The sequence below is a fragment of the Pagrus major genome, chromosome 21 (genome assembly GCF_040436345.1).
Source record: "Pagrus major chromosome 21, Pma_NU_1.0".
NCBI lineage: Eukaryota > Metazoa > Chordata > Actinopteri > Spariformes > Sparidae > Pagrus > Pagrus major.
In genome coordinates this window covers 8,507,506-8,527,346 of record NC_133235.1, presented here as the reverse complement: position 1 = coordinate 8,527,346, position 19,841 = coordinate 8,507,506, and the positions used below count along the sequence as shown (strand labels likewise).

The 19,841-nt window shown below is 41.5% G+C and overlaps 1 protein-coding gene across 2 annotated transcripts in view; it reads right to left on the bottom strand.

Annotated features, from left to right (window-relative positions):
• rnf220a (ring finger protein 220a) overlaps positions 1–19,841 on the bottom strand; it is a 154,944-nt gene that overhangs the window by 18,842 nt on the left and 116,261 nt on the right. Inside the window, exons 3-7 of one of the 2 annotated variants that reach the window (XM_073491140.1) lie at positions 18,114–18,162; positions 13,728–13,823; positions 10,401–10,443; positions 7,495–7,541; positions 6,001–6,130 (exon numbers count right to left, since the gene is read on the bottom strand). In XM_073491140.1, coding sequence (XP_073347241.1) covers positions 6,001–6,130; positions 7,495–7,541; positions 10,401–10,443; positions 13,728–13,823; positions 18,114–18,162 — 365 coding nt within the window. Of the gene's footprint in view, positions 1–6,000; positions 6,131–7,416; positions 7,542–10,400; positions 10,444–13,727; positions 13,824–18,113; positions 18,163–19,841 lie in introns of both variants that reach the window. The other variant, XM_073491139.1, reaches the window with a different exon arrangement.

Below are 19,841 nucleotides of genomic sequence, written 5' to 3'. Positions count from 1 at the left end.
CTTACACCCTGACTATTCAAGCACTTGAAGGTAGACAGGTGTGTGTGTGTCTGTGTGCACTTGTGTTTCACTTAAGATGTGACTCTGAAGCAGTCTGTGTGTGTCTACCTGTGACAGGCCTGACAGCCACCTTATTTACACCTATCCCAATTTCTACAAGCTCTCAGCTGGACTAGTGTGCTCTGTGTGTATGTGATGAGAGTGTGTGTGTGTGTGTGTGTGTGGGACCAGGGACCAGATACAAGCAAGACAGAGTTGACAGCCATCTTATTTAACCTGCTGTCCCACTATGTGTGTGCGAGTCCTCGATACTTGACTTCCTATAACAGTTGGTCTGAGTGCACTGCAGCGTCACAGCACTATGGTGTCTTTGTCAAAGTGCAAATCAGCCGCTGAAGCGCGTCTGACGATCTTCTGGGATTTAAACATCTGCCGCTGCCTCTCCTCCCACCTGACTCGGTTATTCATTTCACTCTTACTTTAGAAAAAAATAAAAAATGAGAGGGAAGGAGAGAGAATGAGAACGACTGAAAGCCGCTGTGATAAAACGCGCCACCAATGCTAAGCCGTTTTACAACAGGCCCATGGTTTTTAGTGATCAAATAAAAAGGACCTTTTAACTTTTATTTGGTCTCGGCGGCAGAGGGGAACATATGGGAACAATGGCCGCGCAGTGTAAATCTAACAGCCTGCTGGCTCTGCTCGGCTACCGAGGCGATAGATTTTCAGGGCATGGCAGGAGGCGAACAGAGCACATGTTACATTATACAGTCAAAGTACTGACATGGTGAAACGTTTGGGCTCTTTCTCCTATCTTCACTACCAGACTCCCCAGTAGCTACTTGAGTAAGTTAGGGGAAAGCTCATTGTTTCAAATACAGAGTTGTTTCTCCACCCATTCGTCACTACAACACCCTTGTTCACTGTGTAGCATATGCACATTTTCATATTCCATATTTAAACCTGCAGTGTGGGACTTTTACATATAAATGAATGTTTGTTACATTCAAGCCCTTGCTAAACGACTTTCCACAATGCTGATGAAGCCCATCACCACCAGAAAAATCTCTGCATTTCAAAGTTTACAGAATTTTCAAATCGGGACTATGTCGCGACTTTCCCGCGCTGGCGGTCTGAGTGGAGCTTTTGAGTGTTCAGTGTAATCACTGTTACTGCCAGAAGGGGGAGACAAAAGCTCTTCATACATGAGGTAGAACAATGGGATCTCATTGGTCCGTCTCTCTTTCATTCCCATGACAGAAGCTTGAGCCATTCTACCTTCAATGCCCCAGAGTCAGCCAAGCCAGGAGAGGTACAAGGCTTTGAATGCCGCCGAGATTCTCATCCATCAGCTGTGAATGTGTGACCAACTAGATGACAGTAAAACAGATATTGTAGCTTTGACTGCCAACCACTAATGCACTAATGTTTGCTTGAGTGCTGTAGTATTGTGTTGTGGTGGTGGTCGGGGGAAAATCTAATCAACTCATCAAAATATTGATTTTGTGGCTAGCTGGCCACAACAAACAGTTACAAGAAGTGGAACATGGACATGTGGGCTCAGAGGACTTGATCCTGCCCCAGGTAGGGATTTTCATGTGTGCAATCCCAGACGGACCAGAAAAAGAAAGAGACCCAAAGAAAGAGCCACGTTCCAAGGGGACCCAAGACAGCTGAACTCAAACAGCTTGAATCAATAATTGGTCCAAGAGGGGGCAGAGACCCAAACCATTTAAGACTGACGAGATTATTAAAATGTACAAATGGCTATCATATCGAACATATAAACAAGACATTCTCAGACATTTTGAATGACCTCCATACAGATGGACATGAAGCTGTAGTTGCTTACTGATACACTTATGTCCACTTCAAAACTGGATTTCACAACGGCCTAATTTGTGCATGTACACACTGTACATGTCTTTAGGTGTGCTAGCTGTGAGTATATGTGTGGCCTGTTTGCTCTGTGTGTGTGTGTTCCCAGTGCTTCTATCTGTCCCTCTAAGCAGTCTTGGCAGGCCAATCTAATCTGGCCAGGGAAAGGTCAGCCCCACTCTAACTGCCTTTCACTCACATTATGCACCGTCGCCCCCTCCCACCTTTCTTTTCTCTTCACCCCTCTTCCTTTCCTCACCTTCCTTTCCCTCCCTTTTTTTGTCATCGCTGCTCCTTTCTCACCTTTATTCTTTCACATTCCCTTGTCCTCTTTCCACTCTTTTCCTGACAGTCTGTTTTTTTACCTCTCTTCCACCACCCTTAATCACTTTTTTTTTTTCAATTTTCTCTCTCCTCATGTTTTCTCTGTCTCTGCTGTACGAGTCCTGCTCTCTGAACCGTTTCCCCTCTTTTCTGCTAGACAGGCATGATCAATATGCACACATACTGACTTCCACAGAGCCATCCTGGTCTGTCTCATTATCATAACCATCTCCTGAATATCGTTGACTCTTAACATACTAACTACACATTTTATCCTCCGCGTTAACATGCTTTATGACAGCAACGCAGGAGACACCCCAATCTACATACATGTCACCACAACACTACAAGTCCAGATCGGAAGAGGCAGGCAGGATCAAAGGACTCATCAGGCTGACTGACAGCCAGGATCAGCCAATCGACCGACCTCGGCGACATCCCGTTACCATAGCAATTATCGGGACCCTCTAAGAAGCAGAGAGGAGGGGTGTCAAAGGTCATCGCACTATCTTTCTGCCATTTACAGGTCAGAGAAAGAGAGGGCGAGAGATTGGGAAAGGGACACAGACACAAAGACATGAGACAGCCATCTTTGAAGTCCATTTACAAAGCACAGATTTCTCCTCTTCTCAATCCCTCTGGGCCATCTCAACCTGCAATAATCCCCCTCTTCTCCTCCTCTGTCCCTCTGGATGGCCTGATATCAAATCTCAGGATCTGTCTGTCTGCCTTCCCATCTGTCTGTGGCTAAACTAATGCATCCACTATGTTGTGCCAAACTTTGTAATAATGTCTTTATAAAATAATACATAGAACCAAGATTAAACACTGAAAAAAGAGTGCTAGAATTTCATCCTTAAATTTGGATTACTTACTTTAGGCTCATGAGGGTCTGAAGTGTATAAGCCATTATACAGTGTAACTGACAGGGTGTAAGATAACAAGGATGCTGTTATCTAATAACTTTTTCCTAATTCCTAATTTTCCTAATGAATAATGATTATAAACCTAGACATACCGTATTAATCCAGAATTCTGATGGTGGTCAAACACCCATTACCTCAAGTGTCCGTTGAGAAGGATATAGGGATCTATAGGCAGAAATTAGGGATGCACCGATCTGATATTCAGTATCGTTATTGGTCCGATATTGGCCAAAATCACTGGATCGGATATCTGAGAGGGGAAAATTTATCATCTGATTGAATTATTAGTCTTAACGCTCCCAAAAATGCATTAACTATGCACGACATGCCATAAAGAGTGCAGCTTGTGTCACGTGACTAGCTTGAGTGAGACTGTCATCCCTTTCTCCACTAGTACCTTTGGTGGTGCCGAGTCAAACCGCGCCACCCTGATTTGCTTTTCCATCACTAGTTTTACTGCGCCGAGTTTAGCTGAGCTGCGTCCGCGATGGATCTGCTCCGGAGCAGGGCCAAGCCGCGACTGCCCTGCCTCTAAGCAGGCCACGGTGATGACTCGCAACTGCAGCTAACTCGTAACAAAGCACCGTCTCCCCCTGAATACTATACTCAACTCAGGAAACCTGAGAGAAAGACGTTTTTTCAACCTCACTGCTAGCTGCCACTAAATCCTACACACTGGTCCTTTAATGGGTCATGATTTCAAGGTTTTTGCTTGATTGTTTAGAAACTGGTACAGGTACTGTTTAGCAGTGGTATTGGTATTAATTGATTGGACAGTATCATTTTGGTATTAGTAACAAAACTTAAATTAATACTGGCACCTGTATCTAAACATTTTCAAGTGACTCAACTCAGTTGTAGTGAACCAATTTCTTTTCCCTTAAATATAGACTTTTAATGTATCCTGCAAAGTTAATAAAGTAAAGTCTAGTTGCCCTCCAGCTCATGAAACAGATTTCCACAGACAGACAGTCCACTAAGACAGATAAAGAAAGCTCTCTGTCTGTACGGAGGGTCCTTTCAACCTGGCTAAGCCGGTGCGAGACACAGGGAAGTCTTCCCTCACACAGAGTTGAATCATAAACTGATCTTGTTCGATTTTTTCCTCCCTCCGCTCTCTCCTCCCCCTTGAAAGCGCCCTGTTCCCTCTGCCTTTCTTCCTCACGCTCTCAAAGGGAGGGAAGGATGGTGGCACTTCACAGAGGGATAGGCCCTCTCTTCATCCCGCCAGCTGAGGAGGCCCCCCGCAACATCTCTATATCCGTCTAGCCGGCTCTCGAGAGCCTGCAGGATTCAGCGGCGAGTGTTAGAACCACTGAGGAGCTTTCAAGACAAAATCCACCTTCTGAGCCTTCTGCCAAGTGTGCGTGTGTGTGTGCGCATTTCAAGTTGCTCTCCCCAGGACACCTCAGTTATCTGTGTCACATCACAAGGTGCCCTATTAGAGCGCGGCAGAAGGGTCCTGTGTCTGCTCGTTTAACGACGTGAAAGAGAGATGGGCGGATGGAAGGAGCATAGCGGGAGATGGATGGACGGGTGGGGAAGCCACCTCCCACCCCACGAGCTGCGCAGTTTAGTTGGGATTTCAACATTGATCTGTCTTGTCTCCTCTCTCTCTGGCTTGGAGGGAAGGGTGGAGGAGGATGGGGGGAGAGGGAGGCAGGTGAGGCTCAGCATGTGTGTGTTTAACAACGGATCGAACAGGGAGAAAAGGAGGCGAGCAGGAAGAGGGACAGATGAAAGCAGAGGCAGAGCTGACAGAGTTTGAAAGAGCCTCTTAGAGATGACAGCGACTCTTTACCTCCATCTGTGCACATCTTGATGGTCTGCCTCCACCTCTCCATCTCTGTGTGTTTTACACACAAATACAACTGAGGCCACAACGGGAGGGCATTGTGCAGCACAGTGCAGTTTAAATTGTAAAACTGTGTATATTCCAACAATTAGATCAACAGAATGAACATGTATGTTTTTTAGAGACATTTTTGGGCATTGTTTGCTTTAACAGTCTACACTCTTCTGATAAGATTTTGCATCTGATTTTGGAACCTGTCTGAGGGGATTAGCTCACATTCAGCCACAAGAGCATTGATGAAGTAAAACACTAATGCATGGTCAATATGGACTGGCTCAAAGTTGGTGTTTCAATTCAGTGTTAAAAAAAAACACTTTGTTGCTGTAATATTAATTCAGAAATCCCTTTTTGGGAAATCTAAATGAGCCTGGTCCACAAATAAAAACAGAGAATGAACTAATTAAACATAATAACAACACAAGTTTAAAAACATCAGAGAAGAAAGACCAAGAAGAGACGATCGTGACAGAGAGCTCAGTGGGAGAGCTGCAGGTGCGTCTGTGTCACAGCTCCCCAGTGACCAGCTCTCCCATCCACTTCTATAATTGCATTTCTGGGTTCAGACACACACACACACACACACACACACACACACACACACACACACACACACACACACTAACACACAGTGGTGACCAATGGGTCAATTGCCCAGCTAAATGTGTTTTCCTTCCCCTTGCTGAGCGGGTTGTGTAAGGCCGAGGCAGGCTGAGCTGGGCCGACCCCGGGCCAAAATACACTGCCACCAGACCACTGGCACCATTACAGCTCCCTGCTCACATTCAACACTAGTCACATAGAAGTAACACTGTGCACACTGGACAGGAGCAGAGGGAGTGATGGATGATTAGAGAAACAAAAGAGGAGACAGACAGACAGACAAAGGAAAAGGAAGGAGAGAACCAACACAGAGGGTCCGGACTGACCCATCTACAAATAAAAGCAGCATAGTGCTGTATGAGATGAGCTGTGTGTGTGTGTGTGTGTGTGTGTGTGTGTGTGTGTGCGCACGCATACCTCTGAAGCCTCCCTCCAGCAAAGCAGTAGCTCTGATCCTCTTCTGCCCCGCCCACTCGTACTCCTCAAAGCCCCGCCCATTCTCTCCATCCATGTCTGCAGAATCGTCATCACCTAACGCACCCTCACGCTGACACACACACACACACACAGAGACACATGTTAACGAGAGCAAAAACTTAACAGAGGCATTTTGTTTTGTAATTTTACTGTTCTAAACAGTGGTGTGGTGGAAGAAAGGCCAGATCTCCATAGCACGCTTTATCTGTACCATACCATGACCGCTGTGGTAAGTTACTGTATTGCTATTGCTGGTGCTAAAATCAAGTCTACTCCACCTGGAAACTGTTTCAAATAAACAATTTTTGAAACAAAAATAAACTGCTGGAAATGTCAAAAACTGTTTCATTTGATTTTATTTAGACAAATGAAAGTTTTTGTGGCTAACTTAACTGCTTTGGAATGAAATCCCTCAAAACTTTTTTTCTATTGGGGGGAGATTAATCATTTAGCCAAAGATTACTTCTATATACTATTTCGATATTCTATACTGCTTCTAAATATTTTCAAATTTTACTGTGAAGCTGCAGCAGGACGTGTCAAATTTGCCAAACATGTCTAACTCTAGTTTGGAAAGACAACAAAGAGAGATCAGAAAACAGAATCCTCTTTCCATTTCATCCCTAATTAGAACAAGAAGAAAGGAGCATTGGTGCTGGTTGCAGGGCAGAACTACAACATCTCAGTACAACATGGATCTGCACAGGACTCTCACACTGTGTGATGAAAACACAGCTCACATGGTATGGTACAGCAGTGGAACGCCTAAAGCGTGCTGGTGGAACAGAGGTATTAGTGTCTCTATAGTAGTGTAATGGACAGCAGTGAGTGAGGGGAGGTACAGGAGGAGTGGTGATGATTTGTTGTCTACTCTAGGAAGGAATGGAACTGTTTAGCATCTAGTCTGATAGAAAAGTAATCACTGTTAGGCTACAGCTACAACAAGTAAGGCCAAATTGGCCCTAATCAACAGACAATAAAGATCTAACTGTTATGCTCCTACAGGAGCTGCATGCCACTGAATAAGATGCAACCATGTCATATGGGATAAACTGCAGATCAGCTTTGCAGGGGCAAACTTTAATGAGGGCCACTTTAATGTCCGTGCGTTTTTTTTTAATGGTCAAGTCTTTCAGTTATTCCCATATGATGTGAATGCAGCACCGCCACCAAAGGAAGTTTAATCTAGAAAAACTACAGGTGCTACTGGTTGGTATCTGCACTAATGTACAGAAGTGATTGGACAGCATCTACAGGAAGTAAAGAGGTGACTGGTCAGCATCTACAGGAAGAGGAAGAGGTCGACAGGCTGTCCGACTGGAGGTAGGCGGGGGCTCAGGGCCAGGATTGTACTACCTGGATCAGGCATTGTTCCACATGTCTACTCATCTCCTCCTCGCTCCCAGCCAAGGGGGCACTGCACAGCGGACATACCTGGCCCCCCTCCTCAGGCTTCCTCCTCTTCATCTTCCCTATACGGGCTGGGGAGTCAAAAGAAAAAGACAGAGAGACACAATTTTAATCTCAATGTTATTGTTAATAAGTTTTCAAGCATGTTTCCTTGGACAACAGTATCACTGGTTTCAAGGAACAGGAGAGAATCTAAAAGACCTGAGGAATATTTCTGTCAGATGACTCTTCCTTGATTTGATCATATGCAATATTAAATTATCCTATTCGTTCTACACCTAGAAGCATGTGAGAGCTGGCTAAACTTCTTAAATGTGTAAAAAAGAAAAAAAATGACAAGACATCGCCGGACTGGACAATCTTAATCCCGTTCCTACACTTTACATCCAGGACATTCCTCTCCCTCTGTTTCTCCTTCCTTACCTCCCCTGCCCTCCTGTCACAGCCTCCCACCACACACACACACACACACACACACACACACACACACACACACACATTTAATTAGAAATTTAACAGAGCAGAACAGCCGTCATTGCGCCCCGAGTCTCTGTCGTTTTTTCTTAACTGCAAATGGCGCGCGGGGACATTAATTTTTAGCTGGCTGGGAAAGCAGAAGAGGCCAAGAGGGAGCGTGGCAAGGGATGGAGGGAGAGGAGGAGGACATAAGGCGATACACCATAACTGCAGGGGAAGAAGATGGAGGGAGTGAGGCTGGGAGGGTTGAAGAGAGAAACAGCCTCCTCCTCGCCATTCTCCCCTGACGCTAATCGAGGGGAGCGTTGTTAAATAGAGGAGGGAAGGGGCTGCTAATTAGGTCCGGCAGGGATCTCTGCCCCCCCCTCAGCCGTTATACCCCACATGAGAATGATTCCTGGTTCCACATGAGGGCAGAAAGAAAGTAATGGAGGGCGAAGTTTAAACTAAGTCTACATTGGCTCTTGTCATCTGCACTGACTGGAAAAGGCTGAGTTATCTGTGTGTCGCCTGAAGACTGGACACACCAAATGTCTTGCAATAGAGACAACAACCAATGTGGTAAGAGTCAACTGATACAAATATGTTGATTATTTTAGCATGTATTGGTTTACACTGCTTCAGTATCCCTTGGTTAAAAAAAAAGGATCAGCATTTTTAGTAAAAGCTAACAGGGTGGACTGAAAAAAGTTAACAATTTTGATATCATACTGGTATATCTAGTAGTGTGGAAAAGAAACAACAACTCAGGTGATATCTGTGTTTAATAATGTAGAGCTTTCACTATAGCAGCGTCTCTGATAACTATTCAGCCATGTATCATGGATCAAGACGCATGAAAATGAGAGACATTCAGACTGTCTTTTAACCCAATTTAGATCCAAACCTGAAGATAGAAGCAGCCAGGCAACAGCTAAGGCTTGGCCTTTGTAGACAATGACCACTATTAATGTCAGTGTGCCACAAAACACTGTGACAGTCACCAAGATGTTGGTTGATACAAGGTGCTAACAGTAACATATCCTCCTTTAGTGCAAGCATTTATGAAGCCTACAGTGATGCCTGCTGAGGCACTGCATGAGTAAAGTGACCAAATACTGCATTCAAAACCTGACACAGAACTGTATAGACTGCAAGCACTGCTCAATCTATTTAGTGATTAGGAATGCTAGCTAGAAGCTCGGAAGCCTTTTTTTCAGAGCTTAGCCTCATTTTCTGCCTAATGTTGTCAGATAACATTTAAGTCACTAAAATAAAAAGAGGACTTTCAAAAAATAAATACCCAGAAAAAAACCCTGAAGGTACTTGAACAACACTTTGTAGAATCATCAAGGACTGTTCTAAACACTTTCTTTTTTCCTAATCCAAACAAAGACATTAGCTGAAAACATCTTTGCTCAATTTGTTTATTGTGAACCAAAACTTTCACTGTAGTTTTACTGGTGTGTTTTTGCTGGTGTTTTAGAATAAAAGCCAGGAGATATGTCAATTCCGACTACAAGGATAAGGAAATACAGATGTAACTTAAAAAAACTGGTATATAATCTTTGTGTTCATGTAACAACTGTAATATTTTATAGCCAGATGATTAAAGGAGTCTTTGAGGATGATCTAAATACCTCCAGAACAGCTCTTAGTGTTGTTTAACAATACTTCTAGGTTTTTGAAAGACTGCTGGGTTAATACTTATTAGAATCCAATTCAGCTATATGATAAAACAAGTAAATGGTACAAACTGGGGCTACTTAGAGCTAAAAATTCGCTTAGCCCACACAATAAGATGCTTAAGGCATATAAAAAACAAAACATACTACAAAAATGAAGGTCAAAAAGTCATTATCACCACAGATGATATATGGAGAAGACTGCTTTTTTTCAGACTGATCCATTAAAAAACTTATATATAACTATAGGAGCCACAGGTGTCTGCCACATGACATCAATAAGGAAGGAGAGATCAAATCACCTGACACCGCAGCAAATATACAGTAGTAAAACATGTTGTATTAAATCAAAACAGACATCTTTCAGAAAGGACTTCACGTCAGGTGATAGATTACCATCATAAAGTCACACTGTAAATAAACTATTCTGTCTCCTGTGCTTTGACACCAGTGATATCATGTTTCCCGTTCATTTGTTGTGATGACACATCTTTTTATTTTTTCATTTTTGTATTCATATTTAACTGATAGAAATATACTGCCACATAGATGATGTGTAATATTTATATAAGAAAGTGCATTTATAATTATATAATTAAACCTAGTGTTTGGACACTTATGTAATTCTCTATATTTTTCCAGACATTCTGTGACCAAAAACAAGCCTAAATACAGTAATACACTCTTAAGAACGACATTTAAATCAAATAAATTCATCGTAGCTACGCAATGTATATTAACAAGCAATATTAAGCATCACTCAGGAAGTGAAACGTTATGTGTACCTACCATTCAATCTTGTTTGTCTGTTTGCTCGAACTCGTAAAAATGTCTGCAGGCAGAAGAGAAAAAAGAGGGGGGAAATATAGATTAGACAATATAGAATCATTATAATATAGTTACAAGCACAAATATAACTTTTCAGAATGAGATTGCTTTGGATGCTGTGGCAGTGTAAACAAACGTACATGTCTATTGTTTTCCACCTCCTCCATAACTGTCGGGCTTCACTCACAGCTCATTCTACAGCCGCCAAAACTCACTGCTGTAAAGCACCCGACTGTCTTTCCAGATACTGTACATGACTGCAAACTAAAGCTTCTATCTATCATTTAATATGGATGGAAAAGGATTGAAAGTGGCGCCCGTATCGGCAAATACTACTCATGTCCGACGCCATGTTAGCTTGTTTTGGTCATGTGACCCGCTGGAGACGGAAGTGGGGAAACGTCACGTGTTGTTCCGGAGAGCGACCGCTAGGGGGAAGCAACGGGTTTCATTAAACGGCCTCCTCATTTAACGGCTTTATTGTTTTACATACATGCACAACTATTTTATTGCTTCTCTACTATCGTGTATAAAGGATCATTTTAAAAAGAGGCATTTCAAGATTTCACTCATGATACAGTCATGATTAAAATGTCACTAAGATTTACAATTAGGTGTTTGAAAACTGCTGCTTTTTACTCTTAAAGTGTAGTTTCTTGGTTTCTGGTGTTTTGCAGCTAAGCCAAACCTAAGTTCTTATACTGTAAATGTAAGTGTTGCAAGAAATACTAAGATTCTTAAGACCTAAGATATAGTAAAAATACATCAATGTAAAATTACTACTAAAAGCCTTGCCTTAAAACTCCTACTTAAAGTTAAAGTACCAGGGTATTATCAGCTAAATGCACTTAAAGTAGGCTATTAAAATAAAAGGTAGGCCCACTCATAAAACAGAAAAATGGCCCTTGTAACTGAAAAAAATGATTAGACTATTAATATTAGCTACAGTAATACAGTTGTGTATAGTCCAGTAGTTCCAAAACTAGGGGTTGGGCTCATTCAAATGCTCACAGGACCAATCTGGGGGGATTATGAAAAATTTATGGGATAGAAAAGAAGAAGAAGCACATTTTTTGATACACAAAATTGTATTCATAGTTTGGACATTTCTGTAATCTGCATTTCTCAGGATTTTATCAAATATCAAACATCAAATATCACAAAGGGCCCATGTTCACTTCTACTGGTTAAATCTTTAGTAATACATATTTGTATCTCATATGTTCTTTTTAATTTAAAATCTGCAAAGTAGTGCAAAGTACACTATTTTCCTCTGAAAAGTAGTGAGGTAGAGGTATAAAGTGTGTAACTTCAATGTTATGTAAATGTGATCAGTTATGTTCCACCACTGGTAATTGTGACATACAATTAAATTAAACATTTATCAAAGTGAATGTGGAACATTTGGGGTCTTTGGTAGTTCAAGATGCCTGGGGTGAATTCTCTATATCATTAAGAATCTTATCATTAAAATTACAGCATTTACAAAATAAATTAAGTGAGGTCACATCTCTTTGTCCTTTCCACTTCTGTCTTTAGCAGAATGTACACCTCGGGTCTACTGGGATTCAAACCCAGAGGCCTGCATGTCTTTAGCTATATGCTGACTAAAGCATCCCCTGTCACAGTTACGGATGCCCTCTCTTTGACACGGCAACAGTGAGTAGGCAGCGGTTCAGTCCCCTCACCATCGGCCCATCGTCCATCAGCGAGAGCCGACAAGCAGTCAGGCCTTCTCCTTCTGTTCGAGCCCTCCATCCGTCTCCTCACTCCTTCGCTCTCTCCCCTCCCCTCCCTGCCGCCACTTGAGTTATAGGCCCACTTGCCTCGCATCACCACTACTACCGTATCATTATGATACACTCACTGAATGGCTGCGGGTAGGTCAGGTTTTTAGAGGAAGGGAAGAGGTAGAGAGGAAAAGAGCACTGAGACGGACTGACAGGCAGGGAAAAGGTGGCAAAGTCTGCCATTATGCTTCATTTTCAGGGTGGTAAAAAGAGTCACCATTGACTTAATCATTTGTATAATATAAGGTGATTTCAGCAGTTTCACTTAATGAGAAAATCTACTTTATCGCTATAAGGTCTTTATGAGCTGTGTCATCCCGAACGTATGGATGTAACGTCTGCATGGACTTAATAGTTCTTATTTTATGGTGTAAGGGTGGAAACCCACTTAACCCAGAGATACATCATGGCCAGAAGAATTACCCGAACAAACTTTGATGAATTTAAGAGATAAAAGCAGTCAGGGTGGCTTTAAAGACAGCTGAGATTTAAGGAGATTGGCCTGTTGGTCAACTTAACTGCTGAGAGGGCATAAAAACCAAAATCTACCATGATCCTCTGCTATACTGTTCTACATCTGTCATAATTAGGGAAACTGACAATTTCATTCAATACATTATGGAAGTCTCATGATTCGCTACATAGTTAATATGGCCAAAAAAGCAGTGCTGAGAATGTGCCTCGCATCTCATTTTTCTATCTATTTAACAGTTGACATTCAGCTAAATGATAGTGTAACATTAAAGGCGGGCATCACTGAAGTTTTTACTGATAGAGTGGTTAATCAGCAGCAAAACAATGTACAACAGGATGGGAGCATCGTAATTTAACGAACGAACCAGATCGTCATGGCAGATGTGTGAAAAAGGGAGAAGATATCCTCTCAGCATAAAACATTACATTAAACAGGATGTATTAGAATTCTATATAGAATAATAAATTGCAGCTTAATGATGGTGTTATTCAGGTAAGATGAGTAGCAAAATGTATAACCTTTTCCTCCCTGGGTGGGGTGGATGTTGGTGTGAGTGTGGTAACCATTAAAAAACCCCAACATTTTTTGACAAAGATCTAAATAAACTTGTTGTTTGGAGTCAGTTTGGAAGCTACTCATCCAAAGTGTACTGCAAACTCCAAGTGCTGTGAGAAATTAGCAGGAATTAGCAGACACAGTGTCCCATTTGAATTTGTGGTTGTATACTGGGCAGATCCCAGTCAAGACTATGAGGTTCCCTTGCAACTAACTAATTTAAACTCCCCATATTAGTTGATGGTATGAAAAGTCTGTACAAATAAAAAAAATAAAAAACAAATGTTACATTATAGCTAGATATTGTAGATAATTATTTATAAAGTGAGCTATAGACAATACTCCTAAGTGACAAACAGGAGAATGGTGTCCATCTAGACTGACTGTTATTCAACCCTTATGTGTGTGTGTGTGTGTGTGTGTGTGTGTGTGTGTGTGTGTGTGTGTCTGTGTGTCCATGAGTGTGACCTGGTATCTGTCGGAGTGGTGGATGTCTTCAGAGGACAAGGGTGAGACCACGGGAGACTCTCCCTCACGCTTGATGTGCACCGACAACAGCATTGACTAGAGAGAGAGAGGGAGAGAAATAAAATGTCTTCTATATGCAGATGATCTTGTTATATTATCACCTCTGGAGCAACGATTACAGTGGAAACTGTCCTCGCTTGACAGCTGCTGCATGGGAACAATCAATAAGCATGGACAAGGCAAGAGTAATGCTGTTTTCAACTAAAATTAAACATAAGGAAAACAGATACCATTTTACTCTTTACATCAGCGAGCACCGCCATCTACACATCAGCTTGGCTTGACAATAGGATCATTTGAATTATTTAAACGTCTACAATGTCCATACAAACTCAATTCAACAATCAGAAAAGGCTAAGTTTTTCTGGAGAAAGCTGATGACAGTTTGAAGTTGTAGTTGAAGAGGTTATCAAAATGCAAATAATAAAAAATGAACCTGAAATAGCAGCTAAAATGGAAGTTTAAGTGGAAGTTGTGGGTGTCAAAATAAATATAACGCATGAGTGAAGTTGAAGTGTTGAAAATTAAGTAATTAATTTCTCATGGTGTTGCGTAAATCCTGAAAGACATTAGTGCATCAGTATAAACAGAAAAATGATGTCAGTTAAAGTGTCAGCATCGAAAGCAGGTGCAGTAAATCGTTTGTCAACATTAGAAGATGGAGAAGTTAGAAGGGCTGAACAAGTCTTTTTTTTTGTTGATCAAAGGTAAAGATCTTAGACCTGAAAGGATTTGAAGTGTCAGTCCAAGTATAAACATTGAAATGACAGGTGGCAGTTGAAGGGATAGAAATGAAAGCAGTCAAAATGTTATTTGATGAGTGGTGAAAGCAACTGAATTGACATATGTCAGTAAAAGAAGATAACAATGACAACTGAAATCAGTTGGATTGTCATTTGACAATTTGAATAAGAAATGAAAGCAGTTGAAGTGTAAAAGATCAAATCAGTTAAAATTTCAGTTGACGTGTTACTGCTAAATTAAGAGCAAAATGTGAAATGACTGTAAAATATTGGACAAGACAATAATAATTTTTTTTTTACCTTGTCAGTGTTAAATGAGTACACATTCTAAAAATAATAGAAATAGAGGGGACAAAAAAAACGTAATGGAGAATCTATACCCTTGGAGAATTTCAACAGGGTTATATTACCACAGATGCTGAGAGCGACACGTCATTGATGATGACTGTAACCTGCCTGACTTTGTCTATAAAGTCCCTTCCACTGATTAGAGTTAATGTTTACGGGACGTTAAGAGGAGTTAGGGAAGAACGAGTGATTGAAAAGAGAGGATGAAGGGAGGGGAGGAGGAGGAAGGGTAAACATCTGAAAAGGAGGAGCGTAACTGTCTGACATTACGGGACACTGTCTGTCCATAAATCTGTCTCGCAACACTTTGTGCACACACACGCCTGCACGCACACACACATTCACACACACACACACACACACACACACACACACACACACACACACACACACACACACACACACACACACACACACACTCTCTCTCTCTCTCTCTCTCTCTCCCTCTCTCTTTCTCTCTCGTAGACACACACATATAAAACAATATCCTCTTCTAACCCACTCTGTGACAAAGACAATCCAGGGAATTCCTCAAGTGAACAAGAAGCAAGCAGATAATGATGTGAAAGGAAGAGAACAAGGGAGGAAAAGAGGAGCAATATCACTTTTTTTACAAGGCTTAGTCCTGACAGAGCACTCGCTGTGTGTGCGTACTTGTATTTTCATGTGTGCCTGTGCTGCTGCTGTTTTTTTTTACAAGGCAGCTATGAAATATTTGTATTTACAGTCGTCTCCTATTAATCAAGTGGAAAGGGGCAGAGCAGAGGCTTAAGTGCTCGACAGCAGTAATCTAATAATAATACGTGAGAAATGACCAACCTCCAGTGCTGCCACAGTAAATTGGACATTATGCATGATGCTTTTATGCCTCTGCGTAAGTGTGTGAGCGCGTGTGTGTGTATGGTCATTTTTTTCCCCTTTTACTCAGGTTTAAAAAGGTCAGGAATCATTTACCTGGGGGCGTTCTGGGAATATGCTTAAGTTTTATCATTAGAATATGACATTTAACGGTATTCTACGATGAGATTAAGAGTGAAGATCTTTCATTGAAATTTTGGTCTTTTAAACCAACCAATTAAATCAACATGCAAAAAGATCAGCTACAAAAAGGTTGCATTTAAAGCCACACTCAGGTGAGTCACTGGATTCACACCTCGTTGTACCAAATTTTAACTCTAAATTTGACATTAAGGATTATAATGAATTGTGTTTTGACAATTTGAATTGTAAAAAAATTGGCTATGTTTAAAGCTGTGTTTTGTATGTGTAAATCAATGATAAAAACATAAAGGGAGCCAAAGAGAAAAGTACGTGTCGAAATCTCACATGCAGGTGGTGTAGTATGTGTGTATGTCAAAGAGTGTGGGGCTTTACAGATGTCGCATGTTTTCAGTGTGACCCAATCACCTTTGCTTGGCAAGAACTACACGAAGTGGGCCAAACACCCCGTAAGGAGGTGCGTCTGGGTTAATCTCCGGTCTAACAGGGGATGGGTGGTGCATACAGGGGAAGAGACGACGACAACAGGCCCATGTGCTTCACACTGGCCCTCTCCATTCTCCATGGCCTGCTGCTGAATACTAAACGACAGCGGTGAGATGCGCAGTCACGGCCGGAGTGGACGGCCAGCACTCAGACCTGCTCTGTCTGCCTTTCTCAAGTGCAAGGCCACCCACAGTGCGGCGAGAGCTGCTCTAAGCCTGGGTCAGCACCTTAAGGTGTGTGGGAATGAAAATGTATCCTGTGAATTATTTTAGACCTCTTAAGCTGCGTTCAAGTGCATGTCGGATGAACTTTTTCTGTACGAGGGCATCTGACTTTCACATAGTCGTTAGTTTGAAATGAAGACAAACATGGAAAATAATTAAGACTGAGTACTTTAAGGATACTTTGAGGAACCACTGACACCGGTCTTACCAATAATAAGGAGCATAATAGAGTTATTATTCTTCAGTGTCATGTTTTCAGCCATGTTGGATAAAGTTGCTTCACTGAAACTTATGGTATTGGAAATTTTTTTGACTTGGTGAAGTATTCCAGTGTTACTTCCCAGTACGGAAGGAGCGTAAGTGATAATCAAGAGATAGAAGTTGTTAACTATATAATAAAGCTCCACAAAGAAAGTAATGATATCCACATTTAAGGAACTTTACCTGTTTTTATATCAGTGGAAACAAATGCTCATCTTTACCAGTTCATGTTGAAACCTAAACTGATTCTGTTGCTTTTATATGGTCCCCACAGGGAAGGTTTCACAATCTGTACAACATACAACACCCTCTGTCTTTAGGAAAAGGACGGAAAATAAAAGGGAGAAAAAACTCTATATTACACTTTAACAGGGAAACATCTGTTGGAGGATAAAAAATAAGCCCAGGCTTTAAGGTATTTTAAATTTCTTAGGAGTAAGTTCTCAAAATCTGGCAGTTTGATTCCTATCATTAATCAACATCTCAGTCTCTTTTTATTTCTTTTCTCTGTTCTTTTCCTTTTTCTATCAAATCCATTATATTCTCAAGCTACCATATATACCTGAAGCCCCTACAACTTTTTAAGTCCTCTGAAATGACAGTCAGATTTTTTCTTCCTGGAGATCATGCTGAGGATAGAAAGGTGTTCCTTCTTAAAAAAACCTCTCTTAGTCTGGCAGCTTGTGATGTGTTCAGATGAGTGAGTGGATGGAGACACTCTAAGTGAATGCCTACTTGATGGAATCATGAATCAGACTTCCTACAATTTGATGTTATCTTTCTTTTTCATCTCTTTTTCCCCCTCCTTTTCCTTCTGTCTGCATCTCGGTGTCTCTAATTGGAACAATCACAGTACAGTGCCTCTTGGCTCTGCTGCCTGCTGGACCACAGGAGACTGGTACTATGTGTGTGTTTGTGTGTGTGTGTTTGTGTCTGTGTGTGTCTGTGCGAGATATAAGACAGAGGCCTACAGTACAGCTGATTTCCTCTAAGTGCAGCAGAGAGGAACCGAGGCTTCAGAATAACAGAGCTAGACAGTAAAGAACTGCATTACATATCATTGAAAATGAATACCATTGCTCTTTCTGCACTCTGTCAATGTGAATATAAAGGTTCGATCAATGAGGAAGGAAATGATCACTTCTCTTAAATATATTTAATATAATCTCTTCAAATATAGGTGTAAAAACAGAAGATGTGCTTGATTTAAGCCTGAATGAATGATCCAAACAAAAACATGTTAAAAAAGCTGGGATTCATCTTACCTTGGGGGTTCCTGGAGTGGCTGCTCCATCCTTGGGTGAGGGGTTCTTACTGCTGGAGAGAAAAGACAAAATAGATTCCAGTGAGTTTGTTATGTGTTATGTAGTGCAGTGTTGAATCTGGTCTGTCGGCTTTTTTTATGCCTTTAGAAATGTTTCTGACAGATCATTCATTTTTAAACATAGTATCTATTTTTGGATGGCACGTTCGCTAACAACAGAAACTGTTGTGAGTTTTCTGGGGAAATCATGGAGTATCATGGTCTTTAACAAACTTGTTGCACATTTATTCACTTTCAGCCATCAGCCATCTTCAATTCTCTATTTCCTTTAATCCATCCACTCATCCGTCTCCTGCTTCTATATTTTGTGGTTAATGAAACTATTACTGAAAATGGTAGGATACTGAGAACATTAGCGGGATGTTCTCCCGGTTGGTCTTGTCATCACACATACACACACTTGTTTGTTGCAGTAGGAACACCAGGCAATAACTGATTTTGCAGTGATTTGATTTGTCAGTGCAGTCAGCCCGTAGTCACTTTGACTCTGAAATATGTGAAGGAGAATCGACGGACTTGTAAATATTATAGGGAAGAAGGGAAAGAGAGGAGGGAAGGGGCAGAGAAAGAGAGAGAGAGAACGAAAAAGAAAGAAAGAAAGAAAGAAAAAAAGAAGCCTCTATTCTGCCACATTCAATTCACATGTTACTTTATTTCTGATCTCTTTTTCTGACACTTTTACCATCTGATTCTGTTCATTTACTCTCCCCTTTCACTCTCAATTGATCTGTTGCTCCTTCATTTCTTTTTGTAGCCCTCTCCTCCTTCTCTTCCTCCCTTTTCTCTCTTTCTGCCTTCCACCCGAACACAGAGATACATTTCTCGGAGCCTCTCGAAGCGTTGCGACAGGCTTGACATTGACAAAGCGAGACAGGGTTGTCATGTTTGCTTTGAGACCCTGTTAGCACTCCAGACCCCCTCGGACACACACACACACACACACACAAGTACACACACACACATACACACAGACTGACTGACTGACTGACTGAAGGACAGACAGACAGACAGTGGCAAACCATGGAAAGGAATGTGCCTGAAACTGAATTGAGCGAGACCTCTAATCTGACAGCATGCCTTGGTAGACAAGGGATTTCCTTTTTCAATGGATGGATTGGTGGATAATCAGAATAAGAAGCCTTATTTATATGTCACTTATCTGAGAGAAGAATTTACAAAGTGGTGCACAAGACGGCACGAGAGCAAGACAAGGAAAATATAAGACAGAAATATAATGCATAGCTGCACAGAGTGGAGGAGGAATGCATGATGAGGTAGAGGCATGGACGTATGGAAGCCATGGACATTTTCCTTATACACATTCAGTGATGTGGAGTGCAGTTTGTGTCATGTCTCCTATTTATATCCGCCGTTACAAGTTCCGTTCTTGAAGTGCTTCCAATGTAAGTGATGGGGGACAAAATCCACAGTCCTCATTCCATACAAAAAATTATTTAAAACTATTTATAGCTTAAAGTAAAGATTCAGCAGTCTGATTCAGCCTAACCAACTTTAATGATTGCTGCAAGCAAAAAGTGTCTCAGTGTTCAAATGGGTACCTTACTGTTGTTTTAAGACAGACTTGAAAACTTCTGAACAGATCCTTCAATGTCTTAACATACATTAAAACGAATGTTGCAAACTGGAGAGGAGGATTTTGAAAGATACA